Source organism: Hypanus sabinus, chromosome 17 (assembly GCF_030144855.1).
Source record: "Hypanus sabinus isolate sHypSab1 chromosome 17, sHypSab1.hap1, whole genome shotgun sequence".
Taxonomy (NCBI): Eukaryota; Metazoa; Chordata; class Chondrichthyes; order Myliobatiformes; family Dasyatidae; genus Hypanus; species Hypanus sabinus.
Genome location: NC_082722.1, coordinates 22,202,576 through 22,230,011, shown reverse-complemented (window position 1 = coordinate 22,230,011; position 27,436 = coordinate 22,202,576). Strand labels below are relative to the sequence as shown.

General features: G+C 41.8%; 1 protein-coding gene across 1 annotated transcript in view; it reads right to left on the bottom strand.

Annotated features, from left to right (window-relative positions):
- The window catches only part of fa2h (fatty acid 2-hydroxylase), a 94,178-nt gene that overhangs the window by 18,347 nt on the left and 48,395 nt on the right, over positions 1–27,436 (bottom strand). Inside the window, exons 2-3 of the mRNA XM_059992646.1 lie at positions 13,723–13,803; positions 690–832 (exon numbers count right to left, since the gene is read on the bottom strand). Coding sequence (XP_059848629.1) covers positions 690–832; positions 13,723–13,803 — 224 coding nt within the window. The remainder of the gene's footprint in view (positions 1–689; positions 833–13,722; positions 13,804–27,436) is intronic.

Below are 27,436 nucleotides of genomic sequence, written 5' to 3'. Positions count from 1 at the left end.
TACCCTCACCATTCTATATTTACCAAATGTTTGGGAAATTTCCATGTTGGAAATTAACGCCTGGGGCATTTATAATTTTCTCCTATTTTAATTTCTAATAAATCAAGTATATTTCTTTATAGAAACAAAAGATCAAAAAGAATACAAGACATAACATTTTTTGAACTGGTCATAAATTACACATCAAGAATCTATCATTGCTCATTTACCGTAGGCCAACCAGAGCGACGTGGTGCTAAAACAAAATGAGAAAATATTAAGATAATTTCAGTCTGCTCAGTGCCATTACGTAGTTCACCACTCACCGTGACAAGGAAAAAACAAAAAAAAACATTTGCAACTGCTTTGTTTGAGAAACTTTTTCATTGAAATAAAACAGCATTACTGGTTCTGGCTTCAAGATGGGACAAAATATTTAAAGACATTTAAAGACACAAAGTAATGAGAATATTTCAGAATTGCATTGAAAAGAGCCAGAACAAGTCCAGTGACTCGTGTTACAAAAAGGAATCAACATGAGAAAATGACAGGGTTTTTAATTTGCTCAAGTGAGTTACATTGTACCGGATACATTGGCAACCTATTCAACTCAAGGAAAATCACCAAATGATCTAAAAAAAAAATCAGCAAAGTTATACTGTAATTAATTGTGAAGTTCTATAAAGAATGAAGTGATTTCAGTTCCTTACCAGGCTGTTTTTGAACAAGCTTCTACAAAGTCCGAATAGAAGAGGCGTATAGGCCGATCTATTGGCTGATGCACCCATTCATCATATTTCTCACGCAAGTGACCAACTTGCCACAGCAAAGGTTTATTCCAATCCACTAAATCCTGAGGATCAGAAAATCAGAACTCTGTATTAGCAGTGTGCTTAGGCCATTAAAAAAAATCCTCAATACTAATTTAAATTGTTTTTACTTTCTTAACCAAATAAAGCATTTATTTTACCCATTTATCAAATGGTTATATTCAAGAATGTTAACTCATCACACACAAAGAAACTGATGTGCTTAGGTCACTTGCTACAGGAGTACACAATAAATAGAGACCAGCATTTCCAAGCATTTTTAGCTTAAAGATTCCTTCCCTCCTCCATGAAAACATGTTTACAAATGCCATTATTTTGGCTACCTATTTAAATATCCTAAGAATGTTAGCACTAACAAAGTCAGTTCAATGGGATTTCTAGATTTGTTTAACCATAAGTCACTACCATCATCACGTTCACAATGCATTTTGTCTTTTTAAGCGGGAAAAAAACCTGGCTTATTCAGAGCCTTCAGTAGAACTCCACAAGGGAAAAAAACCCCAGCAATTTTGAGATTCAGGAACAGCAATCTAGGAGGGAAAAAAAAAGATTTCACTCCCAAATGAGAAAATTTTGAAGCTTGAGTCAAGAATTAAATGAACTGTCCAATTGTGTTATTTTTTTTATAGGAGATCAGTGATCACATTGCAAAGATAGGCTAATAAATAATCAAACTGAATAAGTTGGTGTGAAAAGAACCTTTTTGTTTTTAAATGGAACTACTTTTACAGAACTGTGGTGTTAAAACTGCAGAATGTAATTGGTCTCCACCTGGTGCTGTGATCAAGGTAAATGAGGTGCTGACCAAGCTGCTGAACAGGCCTCAGTTCACATAAGGAACAAATCCACAAAGTTAAGAGATGAAGACTCACATCAAGACAAAAGATTGTCTTCACCCGATCTCTGAGGGAGACTTGCTGCCACTCTAGGGATCCCAACTATATATGCTGATTAGTCACCACCTTTGATTCAGCCAACGGCAGTGGTGTTGTCAGCAAACCTAGAGCTGCGCTTAGCCTCACAGTCACAAGTGTAAAACGAGCAGAACAGGGGGTCAACACACAGCGCCTGTGCTGGTAGGGATAGTGAAGGCAATGTTGTTGCCTGAGTGAGTGGCATCTGCAAGTGAGGAAATCGAGGATCCAGTTGCACAAGGAGGTACGGAGACTTGGGCCTTGAAGTTTATTGATTAATTTTGAAGGGAAGTTAGTATAGTAAAAAATGTGTAACTTTCGTTTGACTGTACCTGCCGTCTTATATGTGCCTTGTATGACTTGGTACTATGTTCTGCACCTCAGCCCCTGAGAAAGGCGCAGTTTTGCTGTATTCAGAGGTACTCATGTATGATTGAATGATAATTCAACTTGAACACCAAGCTGTAGCCCATAAAGAGCATCCTGATGTTTGCATCTTCACTGTTCAGATATTCCAGGGTTGAGTGAAGAGCCAATGAAATGGCTTCCACTGTTGATCTGTTGGGATGGTAGGCAAATTGACGCAGATCCAAGTCACCTCTCAGGCAGGAGTTTAAATGCTGCATCACCAGTCTCTAAAAGCACTTCATCATAGTGAAGGCAAGTACTACTGGACAAGTCACTGAGGCGAGTTATCACATTCTTCTTAGGCACCGGTATAGTGGAAGTCTGCTTGAATCAGGTGGGTACCTCAGATTGCCAAAGCGAGAGGGTAAAGACATTGGTGAACACCAACCAGTGGATCAGCTAAGATCTTCAGAACTTGGCCAGGTACCCTTATCTGGGCTGGTTGCTTTCCGTGGGTTCACTCTCCTAAAGAGTGCTCTCACATTAGCCTCAGAGACTAAAATCACAGGGTCATCAGGGGCAGTGGGATTTAGTGAAGGCACCTCCATGTTTTGACAGTCAAATTGCTCATCTGGGAGTGAGACCTTGTTGTCATCTGTGTCACTTGGTTTCACTTTGTAGGAGCTCTGTCACACCTGTCAAGCATCCTTCAGTGATTCAAGTTTGGTCTGGAATTACTACTTTGCAGGTGAGATGGCTTTCTGGAGATCGTACTTGAACCTCCTCAATTTCACTTGCCTCTGATCTGCCCCTTAGCAGATTGTGGCTTATCCAGGGCTTCCGATTCTAAATGATTTTGAGGGGACACACTCGACTATGACTGTTTTTTATGAAGTCTGTTACAACAGAGGTGTATTTGTTCAGATGCTCTCATGAGTCCTTGAACATGGTCCTGTCCACCACCTCTCAGCTTCCCACAACTACCTCTTTATTGTCCTTCTCTCTTGAGCCTTGGTCTTTAGGCTCTGCCTGTATTCAGGCAAGTGATCAGATTTCCCAAAATGTGGTCTAGGCACGGAACAGTAGATACCGTATGCTTAATCGCTGTGCTCAAGTGCATAGGGACCCCTGGTGCTGCAGGTGATATGTTGATGACAAATGGGCAAAGATTTGTTCAAACAAGCCTGACTGAAATGGTTTGAAAGGCATCGGGGTAGGTTGTTTCTTGTTTGCTGATGGCAGCACTCAATACCTCGAGGGCCTGCTTAACATCGGCCTTTGTCAGTATGTAAACTGCAGCCAAGATGATAGGAAGAACTTTCTCGGTAAGTAGGCCAGTTGGCACTAATCATTAGATGCTCCAGGAGGGTGACATCTAGAAGAGATAGAGCATAGATGTAGACTCAGTCCACCACTTACGTTCCAATCATTTTGCTCCCAATTGTCCACCTCAGTTCTTTACCCCTGTACCTTGCTCACTCAAACACAGCCATCGAAATGCCTCAAATGTACTAATTGTATCTAATTTTCCACCTGAGTGGCAGCTTGTTTTAAAAGATCCTTTTAAAACTCCTCTCCCAAAACCTAATTTCTGGTACCTGTACCACAGGAGAAAGATTGTGAGCATTGACTCTGAATGCTTCTTCAGATTTTATACACTTCTATCAGGTCAGTCATCTACTTCCTTTGTTCCAGGGTAAACAAGCCCAGCCCGTACAATCAATTCCATTGATTGTACTCTCTCTGGCACAGTCACATTTTTGCTACTGTGTGGCAACTGAACCGCACACATAAAATTTAATCAGTGTCATTGTCTTCTTCACCATTTCATCTACTAGTATTGCTACTTTCAGGGAATTGTAGATTGAACACCAAGGTACAAAGTTCATTAACATTCCTCAGTGTCCTACCGATACTTGACTTCATAAAATCCATTGTCAGGACTAAACTCCATCCTCTATCCACCTGCTTGCCATTCTGCCAAGGGGTGGTTACAGGCTTCAGCATTCTTTACTCCCACCCTCTGGATCCTCAAATGGTTTGTGACAGGATGCAACTCACCTTAGATTGCACACCATGCCCCTTAACATTCTGGGTCAATCTTTCGTGAAGCACCTTATCAATAAAATCTATTCGGGCTTTGTCTACTGCCCTGCCTTCATCTCTTTGCTTAGCTGACTCCTTAGAGTCAGATTAGTGAGTTAGAGTCTAATTAAGTCCCCCTCCCGACATAAAGCCATGCTGACCAGCCCTGATCAGCCCCTGCCTCTCCAAATAAAAATCTTTATAACCATCTTATAACACAATGACACGACTCCCCAGCCTGCAATTACTTTGTTTATCCCTGCCGCCCTTCGTAACGTTCACTATCCTCAAGCCTTTTAGAACTTCACCTGCAACTAACAAAGAGGCAGAAAACTTAAAGACCCTGGCTATCTCCACCCTGGTTCCAATAGCATCCTGACACAACTCCAAACACTGTCTCCACAAAATTCTCTGGTAGGTTAATGCCTTCAGTATCATACCCAACTATACTCACTGTGAACCCCAAAACACCATAATCAGCAGAGGAGAGGGACCAAAGGCTACAAGAAACGTAATGAGCATTTGACATGGGGAATATCTAGAGTATGATAAATCCACAAGTCATTAACTAGTAAAGGGACTGAACGACAGTGGGCATGAACACTTCAACAGGCTAACCCATCACTTGCTTAGAAGCCAATGCACTGGGGCTTTTGAATTAAAATGCAGGATTCGAGGATGGAAGGGTCGTAAGAACCCGCCTCGCCTGGCTTGGCAAGTTCCATCCCTAACACTCACCACAAATGCTGCACAGAATGGATTGAATACAAATGTTATCAAATATCTCCAATGCTGAACAAGTAGCAAAGACAGCTTTCATCTTCACAAACTAATGCACTGGATAAACTGCCGACTTGGTGCTGTCGCACTTTCTCACCATTGGCTGCTCTGCCGTGTTACACCGGTTCCGGCATCACATCTGTGGAAATGCAACTCCGGAGACGACCAATTAAGCTGTTAAGTTAAATTTGTAAATTTTTGCCTTTCCTTGATCAACTCTGTTTCCCAGTAGAGGACAAAACCATATAGCATGAAACTTTGAAATGTCTGAATGGGAAGAAAATTAATATTCAATAAGCACAGGAGTTGGGAAGTAATGGTGTCTTTGTACAAGATGTTGAGAAACCACACCTGGAGAATTGTCACTCTTGTACAAGGAGGATGTCATTAAGCTGCAGAAGATTTAGGAGAATGTTGTCAGGACACGAGGGCATGAGACAAGAGGAGATGATGGGTAGAGTGGGACTTTGTTCCTTTGAGAGACAGACAGCCTATTCCACGTTGTACCTCCAAACAAAATAAACACTCCAAAATATATGCATCAGGGGAAGTTCCAACCCAGAGATCCGGAACATCCCAAGAGAGGCTTAAAATTAATTCAGTAGAGTTATAAATGTTATCAAGATAAAACTTCAAAATTAAAATTAGGGCTTAGAACTCTAGAATCAGAACAATTACTATATAGGGGAACATTTAGTTTCTCAAGTCCAGCGTCGCTTTGTTAGAGTATCTCTCCAACTCCAAATCAACCCTTTCTCTTTAGCTTTGCAAATTTTTCTCCCGCATACTGCATATTTATCCAATTCACTCTGAGACCACTGGAATCATCACCGTCATTGTGCAAGCAGTATGTACACCGAGTTCAACAGCAGCAGGGGTCACCTCCCCCTTCATTAAATGTGTTTCCTTTTCAGTTATACCCATAAGCTTTAGTTCCCAATCCTGCCTTTACAGAAAGATTACACTCCCCTCCCCCCCCCCCATTATCCATCTGTCCGGGTTCCTCAACTCAAGCACTCCTACCAAATACATCTTCATCCTTTTCTCCAAAAGAAAATTATTTATTATAATAATCTATTACAACTGTAGGTTAGACTGAAAGACTATGCTTGCAAACCCTTTCTGTAATGCGACAGCCAGAACACCAATTGTGGCACGACAGGAGTTTCTGGTTTTATACTCTTTTGATAAAGTCTGGAATTGGGCCTGCTTGATCTGCTGCAACCCACCACTACCTTTGTTGGTCATGTTACCTGCAGATTTAGATATTACAGCTTGCACCCTCAAGTCTAGGTCATTTTTTGTTTTTAAATTAGATAATCTATGGCTTTAAAATTAATCATTGAGAAACTCCTCTGTTCCCTTTTCTCCAGTTCAGAAACACCATTCACTGCAACCCGGTTCCCTAGCCAACACGTATGCAGCCAATCACTACCTTTTGATGCCACGAGTTTCAATTCTACTGTAAGCTTGTTAGATGACACCATATCTAAGGCCTTCTGAAATCTATATAACCCACACTGATTGCATTTCTCTTATTAACCCTTACTTCAAAAATTGTATTAAATTGCTCCACTGCTTTGCTCCGATTTACATTCCCATGTCCTGTTAATCCTGTTCTGGATCATGCTCCTAAAGGATTTTTCCACATTGAAGTAACTGTCTCGCAGATGCTGGGCTTATCCTCACACCTTCTTAACCCTCCACTGTCGTATCTAATGGAACTGGAAAACTATGGTCACTGCCTCCAATATCCTCCTACGCTCCTTCAAAATCCCGTCCTGGTAACTTACCTCCTTTGAAGACCGATAGTAACAGAAGTATTAGAAAAGCTGTCTGAGCCTAATGCAAATCAGTATCTTGACCGCTTTCTCCTTCAATACGACTGAAAGCACCCGCTTCCTTGGTGAAACAGATGCAAAGTCTTATTACTGCCCTGATTATGCACGCACATACCAATTCCCATCTTGTAAGTTATATTAGCCTCTGCTAGTGAATAATTAGTTAACTGTCTTTGTAATTAAATTACATGAAACAGTTTGCAAACTAGAATAATCGATTATTTTGTATGCCTGCATCATTGATTAACTTCAATATTCCTCCAATTTTCTTTACTTTGATTTTTTAAACCATCCCTAATGGGTGCACTACCACTCACCATTTATTTGCCTTTAATACCTTTAGATTATTATATTGGCTGCTAATCTTTTGTCATATGTTGATCCCTGCTCTTACATTCAATTTTCACTTCCATTTCAGATTCTTTTGTAATGTCTATAGATCTCAATTCAACATTTGTAATACACGACCTCTATTTCATCTTGAGATTAAATACACACTTGTACACAGTGGATGAAACACCCATCTCAAATAAAAGACTGTGGGGAGCTCATATGACCCATGAATCAGCATTCAGCAGTAATTGCAGCCACCCCAGAACAGACCGTTGTAATTTAAGGACTTGCTGCTATTTTGCACATGATGTAGTATAGACTGGAACTTCCCCAATTACAAATTGGATAAGTTTTTTTGTGTAATGCCAAACAATTATTTTTTAAAAAATCAAACACAGAAAAGTCAAGGAACATTGAAGTTAATGAGGCAGACATACAGGACAATAGAATATTCCAGTTTGCAAACAGTTTAAATGGAATTATTTAATGATATAGAAACATAGAAAAACCTACAGCACAATATAGGCCCTTCAGATAAAGGCTGACTCTAGTTATTTTGCCAGTAATATTCTGTATCAATTTTTAACTTTTCTATTTAACCTTAAGTGCAAAATTTAGAAATTAGCATTCAGCAAATGGGTTTTGGAGAAAAATGGAGCAGCTATACATGATGCTACTTTTTAAACTCAACATTTTGAAGATTTTTCCTTGTTTCGTACAAAGTTTGAGCTGATCAGCCTAATTCTGCTCTACCTTTCAATCATGGTTGATTTATTTTCCCTCTCAATGTCATTATTCCGCCTTTTCCTCGTAACCTTTGACGTCTTTACAAATCAAAAACACATCAATGTTCATGTTAAATATACTCAGTGATTTCAACTCCACAGCCACCTGTAGCAATGAATTCCACAGATTCACCTCTCACAATGAGGAAGATAAAAGAAATCCCTCATCAGATCTAAAAGGGTGTACTTCAGTTCTGAGAATGTGCCTTCTGGTCCTAGACAATCCCACTATAGAGAATATCCTCTCCACATCAGCTTTATCCAGTTCTTTCAATATTCAGTTGAGTTGAATGGGATCCCTCCTCATTTCTGAACTCCAGCAAATGCAGGTCCAGTGCTATCTTTCATTCCTGGCACATCCTCTCTTATATACGAACGGATGCTCTATTCCGAGTGTGGGCAGAGCAACGCCTTATAAAGCCTCAGCATTACATCCTTGATTTTAAATTCTAGTCTGCTGGAAACGAAAGCTGACATTGCATTTGCCTTCCTTACCACTAACTCAAATTGCAAGTTAATCTTCAAGAAATCCTACATGAAGATTCCCAATTCCCCTGATATCTGAATTTTCTCCCCATTTAGAAAATGGTCTACTCATGGGCATGTACTTCCTTATAGTATATTCCATCTGTCACTTGTTGGTCCATTCTCCCAATGCGCCCAAGTCCTTCGGCAACCTTATTGTCTCTGGGAATCTCCCATGCACCGCCACCAACCTCATAGTTCCCGCACCCCGTACCCATTTCTACATCCACAAACCTGCTTTTCCAGGTAGATCCATTGTTTCAGCTTGTTCCTGTCCTACTGAACTCATATTGGCGTACTTTGACTCTGTTTTATCCCCTTCCTACTTATATCCGTGACACTTCACACACTCTGGATCTTTTCAAATGATTTCAGATTCCCTGGCCCCCATCATCATATTTTCACTATGGATGTCCCGTCCCTATACACCTCCATCCTCCACCAGGAAGGCCTCAAAGCTCTCTTTTTCTTTCTGGACACCAGACCCAACAAATTCCCCTCCACCACCACTCTCCTCCATCTAGCAGAACTTGTCCTGACTCTCAATAGTTTCTCCTTTGGCTCCTCCCACTCCCTTCAAACAAAAGGTGTAGCCATGGACACTTGCATAGTCCCAGCTATGCTTACCTTTTTGTCAGCTACATGGAACAGTCTATGTTCCAAGCCTACATTGATGTCCGTCCTCCACTTTTCCTACGCTACATCGATGACTGCATTGGCACTGCTTCCTGAACCCATGCTGAAATTCCTCGACTTCACCCACTTCGCCTCTAACTTCTACCCTGTCCTCAGATTTACCTGGTTTATTTCTGACACCTCCCTCCCCTTTCTCAATCTCACTGTCTCTGTCTCTGGAGACAGCTTATCCACCGATGTCTATTACAAACCCACAGACTCTCACAGCTCCCTGGACTAGACTTCTTCCCACACTGTTACTTGTAGAAACACTGTCTCCTTCCCTCATGTCCTGAGAACAGATGTGATAAAGACAGAGGAAGAGAGTTTTCATTCTAGAATGAAAGAGATGTCCTCCTTTTTCAAAGAAAGGAGTTCCCTTCATCCACCATCAACATTGCCCTCAACTTCATCTCTTCCATTTTACGCACAGCTGCTCTTAGCCCATCCTCCCACCACCCTCCCAGGGATAGGATTCCTCTTGTCCTCAACTACCACCCTATCAGCCTGCACGTCTAGCACACAATTCTCCAAAATTTCTGCCACCTCCAACAGGATCCCACCACCAAGCACATCTTTCCCTCCCTGTCCCTCCTGGGACTTACCCTTATAAGTGGAGTAAGTGCTACACCTACCACTACCCCTCCTCCCTCATGACTATTCAAGGCCCCAAACAATCCTTCCAGGTGAGGCAACACTTCACCTGTGAGTCTGATGGGGTCATATAGTGTTCAGTACACCTGGTGGGGCCTCCTGTATATCGGTGAGACCTGTCATAGATTGGAAGACCGCTTCCCTGAGCATCTACACTCCATCCACCAGAACAAGCGGGATCTCCCAGTGGCCACCCATTATAATTCCATTTTCCATTCCCATTCCGATATATCTATCCATGGCCTCCTCCACTGTTGTGATGCGGCCACACTCAGGTTGGAGGAACAACACCTTGTATTCCATCTGGGTAGCCTCCAACCTGATGGCATGAACATTGATTTCTCAAACTTCTGTTAATGCCCCCCCCCCCCCAACCTCTCCTTCATTTTCCTCTCTCACCTCATCTCCCTGCCTGCCCATTGGCTCCCTCTGGTGTTCCTCCCCTCTTTTCTTTCTTCCATGACCTTCTGTCTCTTTCGCCAATCGACTTCCCAGCTCTTTCCTTCATCTCCCCCCCTCCAGGTTCCACCTATCACCTCGTGTTTCTCACTCCCCTCCTTTTAGATCTGCTTCTCAGCTTTGTTTTACTCAGTCCTGCAGAAGGTTTTCAGCCCGAAATGTCGACTGTACTCTTTTCCATAGATGCTGCTGGCCTGCTGAGCTCCTCCAGCATTTTGTGTGCTGCTCGGATTTCCAGCTTCTGCAGATTTTCTCTTGCTTGCTTCTGCAATCCCTGCTTTCTTAACACTAGCTGCCCCTCCACTGATTTTTCTATCATTTGCAAACCTGGCCACAAACACCAATTCTGTCATCCAGATTGTTCATACATAATGTGGAAACTAGCATACTCAACTCCAACTCCTGCGGAACACTATTAGTTGTCACTGGCAGCCAACCAGAAAAAGCTCCTTTTATTCCAGCTGTCTGGCTTCTGCCAGTCAGCCAATTTCTGTCCAGGAGAGTACCTTTCCTGTAATACCATGCGCCCTTATCTCGTTTCGCAGCCTCATGTGTGGCACCTTGTCAAAGGCCTTCGGAAAATCCGTTCAATCAACATCAACTGACTCTCCTTTGACTATCCTGTCAGTCAGTTCCTCAAGGAACTCTAGATTCATTAGGCAAGAATTCCCCTAAGGACATCATGCCCTGAGAAACAGCTTGAAACCTCATCCTTGGTACTGGGCTCAACCACAGAAGTCAGGCCTACAAATCCTTTCGTTTCCCTCTCTCCTTTGAGTGGAATGATATTTGCAATCTTCCAGTCCTACAGAACCATTCCAGAATCCAAAGAATCTTGAAAATCACCAGTAATGCCTCAATCTCTTCGGCTACCTCCTTCAGAACCCTGGACCAGTTGGACTACAGATCCAGATGAGTTATCGACCTTCAGAACTTTCAGCTTCACAAGTATCTTCTCCTTCGTAATAGTGACTACACCAACTTCTTCCACCCAACACCTGAATTTCTAGCATACTGTTGGTGTCTTCCATAATGAAGATTGTCGCAAAATACTTACTCAATTCATCCACCATTTTTTGTTCCTCATAACCATCTCTCCTGCGTCATTTTTCAGTGCTATTCTTGCTTCTTGCTCTTTATATAAATTGGGAAGAAAATACTTTTGACATCCTTTTATACTATTGGTGAACATACCTTCATATTTCATCTCCTTATTGCCTCCATTAGTTTTTTTTTTAAAAGCTTCACAATCCTCTAGCTACCCATTATTGTTTGTTGTAACACATGGCCTCTTTTGCTTTTATGCTGTCTTTAATTTCCCTTGTCAGCCACAGTTGCCTCATCCTTCCTTTAGTGTGCTTCTTTGGATCCTGTGTCTTTTGAATTACTCCCAGAATCTGCAGCCATTGCTGCTCTACTGTCATGCATGCTAGTGTTCCCTTCCAATTATCTTTAAACAGTTCCTCTCTTATGCCTCTGTAACTCCCTTTACTCCTCTGTAAAACAAGTAGATTCAGTTTTAGCTTCTCCCTCTCAAACTGCAGGGCGAACTATCATTTTGTGATCGGATCCTCTTAAGAGTTCCTTTCCCCTAAGCTCCCTAATCAAATCTGATTCATTACACAGCCGTATCCAGAATTACCATTCTCTAGTGGGCTCAACCAAAAGCTGCTCGAAAAAGAGATTTTCGTTCCGGAGGACTGGAAGGTCACAAATGTAGTTCCACTGTTTAAGAAAGGAGGGAGGCAGCAAAAAGAATATTACAGATCTATTAGTCTAACATCGGTAGTTGGAAAGTTATTGCTGATCCTCAAGGATGAGGTTATGAAATACCTCGAGGTGCATGACAAGATAGGCCCAAGCCAGCATGGTTTCATAAAGGAAAGATCCTGCCTCACCAACCTATTGGAGTTTTTTGAGGTAATCCCAAATAAGATTGACAAGGGAGAGGCTGTGGATGTTGTGTATTTGGATTTTCAAAAGGCCTTTGATAAGGTGCCGCATAAGAGGCTGCTTAATAAGATGAGGGCCCAAGGAATTACAGGAAAGATATTGGAATGAGTGAAGCATTGGTTGATAGGCAGAAAGCAAAGGGTGCGAATAAAGGGATCCTATTCTGGTTGGTTGCCGGTTACTAGTGGTGTTCCACAGGGGTCGGTGTTGGGCTGCTTCTTTTTACACTGTATATCGATGATTTAGATTATGGATTAAATGTGGCTAAATTTGCAGATGACACCAAGATAGGTGGAGAAGCCGGAAGTGTTGAAGAAACGGAAAGGTTGCAGAGAGACTTGGTCAGTTTAGGAGAGTGGGCAAAGAAATGGCAGATGAGATACAATGTTGAGAAATGTACAGTTGTACGTTTTGGAAGAAGACATAATCGGGCAGATTATTATTTAGATCAGCAGAAAATTCAAAAATTGGAAGCGCAAAGGGACTTGGGTTGGCAGTAAGGAAAGTGAATGCTATGTTGGCATTTATTTCAAGAGGAATAGTGTATGAGAGTACGGAGGTGTTGATGAAGCTCTATGGGGCACTGGTGAGACCCCATTTGGAATACTGTGTGCAGTTTTGGGCCCCTATCTTAGAAGGGACGTACTGATGTTGGAGAGAATTCAGAGAAGATTCACGAGGATGATTCGTGGAATGCAGGGACTAACATATGAAGAACGTTTATCAGCTCTTGGATTGTATTCATTAGAGTATAGAAGAATGAGAAGGGATCTCATAGAAACATTTCCAATGTTGAAAGGGTTGGACAGAGTAGATGTGGAAAGGCTGTTTCCCTTGGTGGGTGAGTCCAGGACAAGAGGTCACAGTCTTAGAATTAGAAGGTACCCATTTAAAACAGAGATGAGGAGAAATTTTTTTAGCCAGAGGGTCGTGGATTTATGGAATTTGTTGCCACAATCAGCTGTGGAAGCCCGATCATTGAGGGTGTTTAAGAAGGAGATTGATAGGTGTCTAATTAGTCAGGGTATCAAGGGACATGGGGAAAAAGCCGGAAATTGGAACTAGATGGGAGAATAGTTTAGCTCATGGTGGAGTGGAGGAGCAGACTTGATGGGCCAAATGGCCTACTTCTGCTCCTTTGTCTTGTGATCTTGTGAAAAGCTATCTTGTAGGCATTCTACAAATTCCTTCTCTTAGGATCCAGCACTAACCCCGGTTACTCCCCGCCACCCCCCCACATCTGCATTTGAAATCCCCCATAACATTGCCCTTTTTACATACCTTTTCAATCCCCTGCTATAATTTGTACTCCACATCCTGGCTGCTGTGCAAAGCTCTGTATACAACTCCCATCAGGGTCCTTCTACCCTTGCAGTTTCTCAACTCTACCCACAAGGATTCTACGTCTTCCAATCCTACCTCTTTTATCTTTTTTAAACCAAGAAAGCTTGATCATTGTTCAGTACGTAACAGATGTCAAGGAGAGCAAAATTGCTCCATGTAATGAACAACTAATAAGATAAGTTTCTAAGGGTTAAATCATTACAACCTATGTCCTTACGTTATCTGGATCCACCGATTTGCATCTTGCATCCATCACGATATCTGAAGCTTGATGGGTTTTTCTTCTTTCTCTGACAGCCTAAGGAAATAGAAACAACTCTGTCAAAATTCAGTGTAAAACTGGATGAAGCGCGTTAGACAGTGAATTATTTACTTGTACCGGGTTTGTAAATATTTTCACCTCACTAACTTGGCAACTTCGCTCAATGCAAAAGCAGTAACAATCTGAACTGGCAAGCCAGACAGCCATTTCTGGCTACTCTTGCTGCCCGAGGCTTTTGCTTTTATTTTGGGAGTCCAGTACAAGAAGTTAACCTCCTCCTGTACTAAAGCACAGCATCATTACAATATAATGGCTATGTGGACAGCAAACACCTCTGAAACGTTAAGGATTTTCCTGACAGCAAGACAGCATCTGGCTATTTAAAATCAGGTCTCCATCCAAAAAAATGTGTTCCTTCTTTAATGTACAAATTAAGTTTCAAAAAGTTTTAAAGTTGTTTGTAAATAAAGACAATGTCAAAGATAAGTAGATGTGTACCATATTTACTTGCATAGATGATGATACGAATATATGCTTAGGGGCCGGTAGTGCTCAGGAAGCAGAGAGTCTATAGCAGGACTTCGATGAGATATTATCAAAACCTATCAAATAATGAAAGGCCTAAATAGAATGTATGTGGCAAGGATATTTCCTATGGGGGGAGTCTAGGACCTGGAGGCACAGCCTCAGAAAGGAGGGAAGTCCTTTTGGAATAGATGAGGCAAAGGTGTCAAAGGCTAAAAGGCAGGAGACTGGAATAATAAATCAGCCATGATGGAATGGCAGACGAGACTTGATGAGCCAAATGGCCCAACTCTGCTCCTACATTTTATGGTCTAGTGGATTCCTGTGTACTGAGCCAGGTTCAAAACTTTAGAAATATTCTCTCCCTGGACACAATGAAACTGAATTTTAGACCACAGCAAATTCAACTGCAATACTGATGAAAAATTTCAAGTACAATATTTTGCCTAGAATGTTAGCATTTATGTCACAATCCCTTCTCATTGTTAATAGAATCAGCTATTAATAACTGGATAGTTTCATTCATCATGAAATCTGCTGATACACCTGAAGTGCCTTCATTCCTACTCAATATGTTTCCTATTTATTGTAAATTGCCCTGCCTTATCAAATCTCCCCTAATGTATTCCATTTGCCAATTTTTGCACCAACTGATCTGAACATCTATAATTGGTATGCAACCAAATTCTTTCCTCCTTGTTGTTGACTACATGGACCACGTTATCATGTGTGCCGTGTTGTATCACATAATTGATCATGACCATGATTGGCAATTTCTTACGCAGAAGTGGTTTGCCATTGCCTTTTACTGGGCAGTGTCTTTACAAGATGGGTGAACCCAGCTATTATCAATACTCTTCAGAGATTGCCTGGCGTCAGTGGTTTCGTAACCAGGACTTGTGAAATGCACCGGCTGTTCATAAGACCGTCCACCACTTGCTGCCACGGCTTCACATGACCCTTATTGGTACTCATTGCCCAAATGTGACCTGGGGGGGGGGGGGGGGAGGAGAAGAAGTGCCTTACTCCTCTTTTGGTAAAGACGCATCTCCACCGCACTAGTCAACAGATTGATCAGGAAATTTTATAAAATGTTTATAAAATTATAAATTTAAAACATATTTAAATATTTTTAAATATGTATTTAAATCCCTATATTTAAATCTACATTATACCATAAATTTAAATTCCCATATTTAAATCTACATTATAACATAAATTTTTAAAAAGGATCATGGACTGATCTCTGTGGAAACACCCAACGCGCAACAGAAACATCCAACCATGACTTTTTACTTCAGCCGATGTGCCAATTTTTCCACATAATGCTTTCATCTGGACTCCATAGGCTTTTAGCATTGTGCAAAACTATCAAAGACCATGCTAACATCTATTTAGAATACATCAAATGGTCTGCCCACACGAACAGTCATTACCTCCAAGTTAGTCTTAATCAGGCACAAACTTCTGTAATAGACCCAGACTGACCAGTCCTAATTTCTACCTGTTACACAGCCCTTAAAAACCCATTCCAATAATTTATTCTCCAAGTCAAGCCAACTAGCTTGTAATTATCCAACAGTACATAACCTGTTCTCCAATTGTACAGTATAAGAACAAAAATTCATGAACCTTTGAAAACAACTGGATCAGTCTCAAATTAAGTATAATAAAAACAAAACACTGGAAACAGGTCAGGCAACACCAATGGAAAGACACACACAGTGTTCTCATTCTTTTTCAGTTTTTATCTCAGTTTTCAAGTAATTGCAAGTTTTTAAAAACATCTTTGAGTATAGTAAAAGTCCAGCTTTGGGTGTCACAATTTAAGAAAGGTATCAAAGCTTGAGAGGACACATAAGTGTCTTTCCAAAATGATTCCAGGAACAAAAGCTTGATTTGTTCTGTTAGGAACAGAGATTCCAAGGAATGCGATTCTGAGAAGCATTTGACCAAATGGATGAAAACTAATTGCTTCCATTGTGAGAGGTAAATTAACACAGGGTCAGGAATGCACTGAAAATCAGTGGTGGAGATATGTCCCACTGCAGCACTTAGAACTTATTGGGATGTGTATTAGGAGGGAGAAAAGAATATCAAACATCAATCAGACAGAAGTAATGGAGTCAATCATTTTCTAAAAGCCTCATATTGCCATGGGGCCTTATGTTTGGCCCATCCACTTAATGGAAACATTTACAATAAACCCCTTGCTTATTTATTTCCCATTGTTTGATTCTAATGATTTTAAATCACCTTTTGTTAAATTACTCACCTAGGCTTGTTTGGTTTACTAGATAGTGGATAAAGTGAAGCTCCTGAATGCAATTTAGGAATTCTCTGTAGTTTTTACATCAGATCTCCAGGTAATATTACAGTAATTGAAATGCACCATCTTCACTGCTTTTACACTTGCCAGAAACTTGCCTCTGAACTTGGTCTTTTAGAGATCTACAATATACAGTGTACAGTAAAGTTCCATTTTTATTCTTCAACCCGAAGCATACTACCTTGTTTGACAACTGTTTAGTAAATACTAAAGCAGAGCTTGGGAGATCTGATTTGCTTTTGGCTGAATCTGCTTTTTAAAAGCAGGAGTATGAATACTAATATTTAAAAGCAAATCAGGACTCCCAAGCTCTGCTTCAGTATTTACTAAACCACCACACTTCCACCTCTCAGTGCCTTCAGCTCCTCTACCCTCTTCACTAAGCTCGCACTTCAACACGTGCCAATCAGTCTGACCAGAGTTTTTTTAAAAAACCTGTTTGCCCTGTTTTGTCCCACTATTATTTTTTTTTACTTTCTCCCCTTTGTATTTATGTTCAGATTTTCATCCCTCTGCCAAAGCAAAAGCACCAGCAAACCCTCTTGAGGATTTAACTCCTGGCATCACTGAGGAGTGACTTCATCATCCCAACAAGTTCCAATGCATTCCTTGTATCACTTCCCCAACTTTCTCCATTTGTACTATTCTCCCATTTATAAACAAAAAGCTATGCGCTTCAGGCATGATAAACAGACTAATATAATGGATGTTCCACTTAAATCTTTCTTATTGCTTAAAACTTCAAGCTATCCCCTTTTTAAGGTGGCAAAATTGACCAGAAGTTCTCCATGCAATGTCAATGTCATCAGTATTAGTATGTGGCCAACTTCTCCCATATATAAAGAATGGTCTACAGGCTCCACTACCTCAACCTTGCAATCAGGAAGACAATTTAGTATTTTGGAATCACCCGCAATTTCGCCCACAGAGTGTGTTTTTCCTTCATACCCTCATGATCATTCTCCCTCCTTCACTGTACACTTGCATTAATCTTTGTGCCAACATAGGGGTCCTGATTATATTTCCTCAGCAATCTATTCGCCAGCAGCTGGGAATGTCCTCGGTTCTTCGACTCAGTCACCTGCTCCCCTACTTAAGCAATGCCCTCCTGTAACGTGCTACCCAAGAATGCAGTACCAGTTGCTGGATGCACTTCCACCGGACAATTATTCAGCACCTGTGGCCACCCTGGGCATGTGGGAACATCAGGCAGCTCCCCATAACAAAAGGATGTGTATACCTGGAGTTTGAGATGCAAAATTTTGACTTTAATTCACTATGCAAAACCAAACACCATCTCTCCCCTGAACTACAGAGTCCCGTGTTCAAAATCCCAAGCTTCATCCCCTACAGTAGCAGCAATAACTAGCACAGTGCAAGCGTCAGCAAAACCCTACTGTGCTTAGTCCGGCCAAAATTCCACAGATCCAAGTCTGTTATTGCTGACAGTAATTGCCCAGTAATTGTTCCTAGTCTGTCGTCTTATTTCACATCTACAGTATTTTGACTTACTTCTAACTAACAAGCCTGTTGTGCTGGGCTCAGATTTGGAGAAGGGAAGGAAAGTAATAAGCAGACGGCAAATAAGTTTTAATGATTGATCTACCAAACCGTCCTGTGAATAGGAGAGGAACCATTAGACGCTGTGCTTGAAATGGTGATGACTGCTGGCAACCAAAGTTACTGCAATTCAAGACTGTTTAATATGATTCCCAGTGCACAATTGTATAGGAGAACTAAATCATTGTTAATCTGGATCTGATGCAACATTTTAAAAAGCAATAAGATAGTGAGCACAGTAAATATATATACCAAAGACAACTTAAACACAGATTGAATGTCCATAAAGTGGTGCTAGGCCTAGGAGCCTCTGTACATGAGGTGACAGGAAATGATAAAGTAGTAGTGGTGAGGGGGGGGGGGTGTGGAGGTGTGGGTTAGTGGGTGGAGGTATTGATCAGCATTACTGCTTGGGGAAAGTAACTGTTTTTGAGCCTGGTGGTCCTGGTGTGGACGATACACAACCTCCTCCCTGATGGAAGCGGGCAGGATCCTTCATGATGTTACTGGCACTTTTCCGACACCTTTCTGTATGCATGTCCTTGATGGTGATGTGTTGGGCAGTTCTGACTACCTAACCTCAGTGATTGGGGAGATGTTGGAGTCAATTGTTAAGGATGTGATTATGGAGTACTTGGTGACACAGGGCAAGCTATTATAAAGTCAGCTTTAAGTCACCCTTAAGGGAAAGTCTTCCCTGACATACCTGTTGCAATTCTTTGATGAAATTACAAGTAGGATAGATAAAGGGGATGCAGTGGAAGTTGTATATTTGGACTTTCAGAAGGCCTTTGACAAGGTGCCACAAATGAGGCTGCTTACAAAGTTAGAGCCCTTAGTATTACAGGAAAGTTACTGGCATGGTTAGAACATTGGCTGATTTGTCGGAGGCAGTGAATGTGAAAAAAAAGGACTCTTTTCTGGTTGGCTGCCAGTGACTGGTGGTGTCCTGCAAGGATCAGTGTTGGGACCACTTCTTTTTATGCTGTATATAAATGATTTAGATGATGGAATAAGTGGCTTTCTTGCTAAGTTTGCAGATGACATAAAGATTGGTGGAGGGGCAGGTAGTGTTGAGGAAACAAGGACTTAGACAGATTAGGAGAATGGGCAAGAAAGTGCCAAATGAAGTATAACGTTGGAAAATGCATGCTCATGCACTTCAGTAGTAGAAGTAAATGTGTAGACCATTTTCTACACGGGGAGAATATCCAAAAATCTGAGATGCCGTGGGACTTGGGAGTCCTTCTGCAGGACACCCTGAAGGTCTGAGTTGGTGGTGAGGAAGGCAAATGCAATATTACCATTCATTTCAAGAGGTCTAGTATGCAAGAGCAGGGATGTGATGCTGAAGCTTTATAAGGCACTGGTGAGGCCTCACCTCGAGTATTGTGAACAGTTTTGGGCTTCTTATCTCAGAAAAGAGGTGCTGGCATTGGAGAGGGTCCAGAGGACATTCACGAGGATGATTCTAGAAATGAAGGGGTTATGAGTAACATTTGATAGCTCTGTGTCTGTACTCACTGGAACTCAGAAGGATGGGGGGGATCGCATTGAAACTTTTCGAATGTTGAGCGGCCTAGACAGGGTAGATGTGGAAAAGGTTGTTTCTCATGGAGTGGGACTCTCAGACAAGAGGGCACAGCCTCAGGGTAGAGGGGCGTCCACTTAAAACCGATCCAGAGAAATTTCTTTAGCCAGAGGGTGGTGAATTTGTTATCATGGGCAGCTCGAGAACAGGTCGTTGGGTGTATTTAAAGGAGAGATTGATAGGCTCCTGATTGGCCATGGCATCAAAGGTTACGGGGAGAAAGGGTCAGCCATGGTTGAACGGCAGAGCAGACTTGTTCTAATTCTGCTCCTATGTCTTATGGCGTTTGGCTGTGTAGTCATGTGTGAGCAGAGTGTACCACAATAAGCTCAGCACACCACACAGCCCTGGGGAGGGGGGGGGCACCTGTGTTGAGGATGAGGAGGAGGGAGGAGCAGTTGTGCATCGTCACTATGAGGTCCGTTCGTTAGGAAGTCCATCACTCAGTAGCACAGTGGTGTATTTAGACCGAGGAGTAGGAGTTTGTTCACCGAGGTCTGTGGGACAATAGATTCGAATGCTGGACTGAAATCCAGAAACAGCATTGTGACGCAAGTGTCCTTGTTTCCTAGGCGTGTCGGGGGCAGGTACATGGAGCACAGGGCTGTTCTGTTGGCAGGCATGTTGGTAACTTGCTAGCTATTATTTTATATTAAAACTGGACCTTCCATGTACTTCAAGAAGAGACGATTTCTGGAAGGGGATAAGTATAGCACTTCAAGTGAAAATCAAAAAGGCAGGTACTACCTGATTCAGACCTGATCAAAGCTCATTTGATCATAAAAATGCAGGGAAAAATAAGGCAGAACTGAACTTTAGCCTCAATGTGTCGACAGGTACAACCCTTTGCTAATAATTGAGTGTGTCAGCAACAATTTAACTTGCAATAGAAATGTAAGCTTCTATTACATACAATTGCATGAGCTGGCTGGTTTGCAATGCAAGGGCAAGGAGCTAAACAAAAGAACCAGAAACACTTCTGCTTAAAGTGAGCATGCTCTCATGACAAGCATCCCTTAACAGTCCCGAAGCAAATGTTTGGATGGAGCACAGCACAAGTTTTGCAAGGATGATGAAAGTATGCATTTGCAGCATTAAATGCAACTTCCCCTTATATCCAGTATTTACCCGCCTTGTCAACACTGGAGACCATTCTGTTCCTACGTGCAAGTGAATGATTTATCCATTTATTGCTCATGTCAAGTTAAACAATGAAAAATGTTTACAAGGAATCTTGTAAGTGGGGGAAGAAAAAGTTAAAGCAAAACTCGAGGTCAGTTGGCACTGAAGATGAGAAACACGTGGAAATGGGGGTGTGATTGCTGTTCCGCAAAGTTTAACAGATCCTACTGCAGGTGCGTCTGGAAAGGTAAAAAATCCAGAGGCTGGCTGCTAGGCCGAATCACCATGGCGACAGGATTGGAGTCACTGAAAAATTCATCCGCTAACAAAGATAAAACAACTGAAAGGAAAAGCAAGGAATTTGATTACGGGGTGCCACAGTAGTGTAGTGGTTAGTGTGACGCTATTAAAGCCTGAGGCTTTTCTGGAGTTCAGTTCCAGCAACATTCTGAAAGGAGCCTCTGCACGGCCTCCCCGTGGAATGCATGGGTTTGCTCCACGTCCCCGGTTTCCTCCCACAGTCCAAAGTCATACTGGTCAGGTTAACTGGTCACTGTAAATTGTCCCCTGATTAGGTTGGGTCAATTCGTGTTTGTGGCGTGGCTCGAAGGACAGCAAGGGTCTAACCTGCTCCACGTCGAACTGCCAGACAAATAATACAACCTGATACAAACAGCAACCAAGCAGACAAAACCAGTGCACGGAATTTGTTCCTGAAGTGAATAACAAGGGCACATTGAAAAAAATCTCAATCTTGACCCTGATGATACAAACGTTCTAATAGTCAAAGGATCTTGAATATTTCAATGAATTAGGAATATCTATAATTCTTCCTCTACAACACCAGTCTCTGCCAAGTTCTACTGCTTCCTGGGAGCAGGCAAGACATAAAACAAAGGCTTCTGTTGTAATTGGTTACCAAGTAATTGTATCTCCTGCAAGTTCATTCAAATGCAACACTATTCCATTCCAGGGCACAGAACCGGTCCATAATTAGTGCTATTGCCATAATATTAAGACACAGGGTTAATTTAAAAAATATATTCTTGCAAATAATTCAATGTCAGAAATGTGAGATCAAGACCAGTGACGGTAACCAATAAACAAAATGATCTTTTGGAAGACCAGCCTTGTACATCACTTCAGCAGACTAAGCTCCATTTGAAATGTGTAACCATTAACTTGACAGATGCTGGTTTAATACTCCAGGTAAAAGGCTCAATTGTTAGCTTTTGAGTAACCAGAACGATGCAGTACTACAGCCCTAAATCCAAACTAGAAAATGGCAAGATTCAGTAACAATGAAATCTGAAATTTATAGCAATCAAGCTAAGTAGGAGTGCATCTAAACACGTTTCTACCTGAACTTCTGTTATCACTGCCAAGTGATAAGGGTAATATGTTTAGAATTGCTCCTTGGTTTGCTTTCAAGTGGAGAGGAACGTTATTGGAGAATGCCAGAGGAAGAATGTCAGTCTTCACAAAATTGAGTCCTTATCTCAAGCTAATAACCTTTAATTTTATAATTTTACCTCAAGGGAAAAGATATTCATGCTGTCAGTCAAGCCCTTTGAAACTCTTGTAAAACTCCAGTCAGCACAGGCCCTTTCAACTCAGCTTTCCTGTAAATGGCCTACTGCATCCTCTTGTTAATCAATGCTGCCCGTTTCAAAAATTCCTCAGCTATGACCCTTATACACAGATCTTCAATTTCCACCTCAAAATGTATTTCAGGAACACAAACTACACACTCTAATCCAAACTTTCCTAACTACTATTAAATTTGTAAACTAGTTTTAAAAATGGGGACTAATGTTTTGCTTTAAGCACGGTTATTGCTACTTTGACTCCATTTTCTGCAACACCGTTGCTACTTTATTTTCCGTCCCTCACTCTGGTTATCAGTACAGTTCATTAACTTTCTAAATTTCACTTGAACTCTTGCCCCAAGGCAAGGTTTATTTTCTAAACAGCAAAAAAGTTACTCAAGGAAGAGAAATGGAGCATTTAGAAATAGCTTCTCTCAGAGTGGTGTGAATCTTTGGCAAATCTCTACCTGAGCTATGAATCATTTTACAGATTTAGGCCAACTCTCATTTGTTTGATCTGCATAGGAGCTAAAAACTATGTGGAAAATACAGCCAATGCCAGGAAAAGAGATGGAGTCTGTGTAGCTGCACAGTCCCTCTCGCTTACTTGTGTTCTCATCTAAATTAGAACAGGACGAATGACAAGCAGTTTGCTAGATACACATCTTGCACTACTAATCACTCCAAGTTAGCCTTCAGACTTGAAAACATACCAACCAGCATTCAGCAGGAAGCCTACATTTTCTAACCTTCAACTAACAGGGGAAAATCTCAGATGTAATAGCTACACAGATCAAGTTTGGAATTCTGTGATCTGGTGCCAAGCAGGAAGGATTCAGGCACACCGAATTGGATCAGTCCAAGTTCCATGGTCCTTTCAGCTTGATGTTCTGAATCTAATTCCCAAGGAAAAGCAAATGAGATAAAATCATGCTTGACCTTTGCTTTATTGACCTGGCAGCTCAGTTTGAATTTAAATATCTGCTTGTATTTGGAATCATAATAGATCCCTGCCAATAGAGTAATCATTATCCAATTTGTAAAGGAATTTACCTTCCAAGGCTCCAATTCAGCTAACCAGCTCCTACCCCTCTCCTAATTCTCAAACAAGTCTCTCTAACCTCAACACCCAATCCCCCTCCCCTCCCCACCTATCCACCTCCCCATCACCCACACTCTCCTTATTTGCTTTCACCTTTTACTTTCAATTCGAGAAACTAGGCCCCATTGTCAATGCCACTCATCACCTCTCTTTTGTTTCCCCACTTAACTCTGTCTGTCAATTAAGCTCTCTTCACCCGGATGCACCCACCATCCCACCTCACCTCAATTCTGGCCTTGTCTGTTTTACTCCCAAGTCAAGATGGAATTTCAACCCAAACAGCTGATTACCCACTTCCCTCCACAGATGCTGCCCTCACACCCACCTCGAGTTCCTCCAGCAACTCAGCTTTTGATCTAGATTCTGGTGTCTGCAGTCTCATTTCCCATCTCTGTGTTAATCATCAGTAATAACCAGATGAATCACTGGGTGTGTTATTGATGGAATATATTCGGGCAAACCATAATCACAAATACACGGAGTAAAGGAAGGCACAGCTAAAGAGGTAACCAATGATTCACAATCCCAAATAGAGAACAAAGAGCTTTGTACCCAAGCCTTTTTCTCCCAAACACACAGCATAACTCAGCAAAACACTGCTTTGGATGCATACTAAGACCCTGGTCACTATTTTTCCTTAATGTGGAACATCAAGCACTAGTATGCAAAATTTTCCTGGACTTAATACCTACAGTCCCAGCACAAACTGTTCCCTGAACCACAGACTCCATTGATCTCCTCAGCACACAGAAACTGAACCATTATTTACACCCTTGGTATCGTATCTGACAAAGATGAGCTTCCAACCACACATTCAGGTTTTAACCAAGATGAGGCATTTTCTCTGTAACAGTGCCAGATTTCCCTGCCTTTGGCTAAGCTTGCCCCTGATCCAACTGTTCCAACACACCCGGTCCACCCTTTGCAGGCTTGAGGCCTGCCATCCGTGCCCTAACTGGTGTCCCACCACCATCCTGTTAAATCCTCACTGTCACCATGTCCCTAATCACTAACCTCTGAGAAATAAAACAAAGGCACTAAACTGGAGTTTAAGCAAGGAGAATGTTCAAATACTGCATTTTAAGATCAGTTTTTTTTGCTAGTCTCCTCATACTATGTACACAATATCACCGTTCCACAAGCACCTTGCAGTGCTCATTGCAATCTCTGGTGGGTGTTGTGCATTGATCATGGCTGGGCAAATGTTGGCGCTGCATTTTATTAACTCAGGCTATAGAGAAACCATTTCTAATCTGCCCTATTAAAGCTACCAGGCATTGACTGAGAAGAGTCGCAGCTCAAAACGTTACCTGTTTATTCCTCTCCACAGACGCTGCCTGACCTGCTGAGCTCCTCCGGCATTTTGTCTCTGTTGCTTAAGAATAGGCATCAATGCTTACAGCTCTCAATTTTAAAGAAATGTTGCAACTGTAGTCCTGTATAACCCACGGAACATAAATGCATACAGTTCCAAGACACACAATGAGAACATTTGGCCCATCAAGTCCATACAAGTTAATTTCGAAGCAATCCAGACAGTCTAACCCCCACCGTTTTCACATAAGCCATGTAATTGGCTTCCAGATGAATATTCAGCCCCCCGCCACCTCCTTTAAATGCTCTATCAAACCTGCCTCTACTACCCAGACATATCATTCCAGGCCCTAAATATCTGCGGCAAAAGAGTAACCATCACACCAGTCTGTCAGTCATCTCCCATCATCGCCTGATTCCTCAGCTTTCTGCCAAAGCCAGCAATTTTTAAAAAATAATTTTCACTTTTTTTTATGGTCTCTTTCAGATCACTGGTTCCATAAGTTTGTGAAAATCAGGAGTGGTAATGGGGACAAGCTCCCACTACCTATTCAATGCTCCCAATGGCACGCCCCTGGCCTTCCTTTTTGGCTTAGCTACCAAGCCCGTTGGAGTCGTTTCCACTGACAGACGAAAGGGCAAAGGTGGGTTACCGGCGCTTTCAAACCAGTCGCTTCGGGCAGATGGGGCCCATCAGCCGTGGTTTGCAGTTCGTCGAGAAGGAAAACTGTGACCTCAAACCTCTGCTGCCTTGCGACTATACCCACTCACGGGGAGTAAACCCTGAAGGTAAAATCTGAGGTGGGAGTCTCTCAGCAGTCCTATGTTGAGTTCAACGCTGACTGGCAACTCCTGCAACGCTGCTGGCACCAAACTGTAGCAGCCTCTGCCACTCCTTTGGGTTCATCAGATAGTGGAGAGGCAGGGAGCTTGCTCTCCATATTGTACTGCCCAGGCCTGCGTGCCTAGGCAGCTGGAACGCAATAACATCCATGGCTGATCCTGACAGATGGAGACCTCACTCACTCGTTCAGATCTCCTTACAACTACTGCTGCCGTAAGAACTCCTTCACCTTTTCAGTTTACCCGCACAACCAAAATTCTGCATCGCTGGAATAACTTAAATAACTCCCTCCTGCACCCTCCCCAAAGCCTTCAGAACATCGCTAAGCTGTGGCACCCAGAACCGATCACAATATTCCAAGGGTAGGGTAAACAGTTCATTAAATATTTTAAATAACTACCAATTGCAATGCATGGACTAAACATCACATTTGCTGATTTGTGTTGAACTATTTTATAAAACAAGGAAAGCTTTTCTCTAACTCTTCCAAAGACGGCAGCACCATTAAATTCTGAAGGTACAAGGTGTTGGTGTAAGGTGACAGAATATAATTTTGCATTCATGCTAATCTCCTGAAGCCAACATCTATAAGAACATCTAATAATAATCGAGAACAGAACTCCCACTTACTGTCTTGGCAACAAAGATAATAGGTTTAGAAATAAAACCCAAAACAAAAGTTTAAACACCTGGTCAAAAGCAGTTTGCATAACAGGTCAGTTCTGAAACAAAACATGTTTTGGCAACTCAGCTTGTTGCTACAAAATTAAGTTCCTCTGGGATGAATGAATATAACCAAGTATGTCACATCCATCACGTGAAAAACAGAACAAAATTCATGTTCCATCGCTTAGCTGGAAATGGATTGTTTCTTTAAATCTCAGCTGTACACAAAAAAACAGATTTCTATTACAAGACAGCAGCCTTTAGACCTAAAGCTTTAGCTGTATTAGAGGTGTGCTCAACAAGATAATTGGAAACCACACCTCCCACACACAATTTACCTCAGCTTTCTACCAGAGATACACTTAGAGTTGCATAAAACCTGTAACATCTAGCTCCAGTGTTGAACTTTGTTTAGAAGATAACGATGGGGCAAAATTCACAACTAGGACAAAATTTGGTACAGCAAACTATTTGTCTTGGAGATTCAAAAGATTCTGCAACCACTGGAAGTCAAGCTTCAGTTCTGATGAAGCATTTCAGCCTGAAATGTTAACAATTCATTTCCCTCCATAGATGCTGCCTGACCTGCCGAGTTCCTCTAGCATTTTGAGTACTTTTGTCTTGTAGGCTAGGGATTGGTGTGCAGTAAAGGATGTGTAAATAATCTTCATTTGAGGGCAAGTAATTAGATTTAGATTCGACTGTGATAGTTGAATCTAAACATTACAAGCATACAGGGCGCATACTGGTGGCAAAACCTGTCCAGTACACTAGGCATCAACTCTCTCTCCACTGAGCTCCCAAATTTCACTGCATGCCCTTGTTTTGCCCCAGTATAATTGGCTCACCTCCTGGTTGTTAGAGGGTTCTGTGCAGTATGCTGGGACTCTAGCCTCTCAATTTCTTGGATGGAAGAACCAATGATTTGTTATAACACAATGACAGATGATAAAGTAGATTGTGAAAAGGAAACTGGGAGGCTATAAAGAAAGGATACGAGTCTCCAAAGATCCAGCAAATGGAAAAT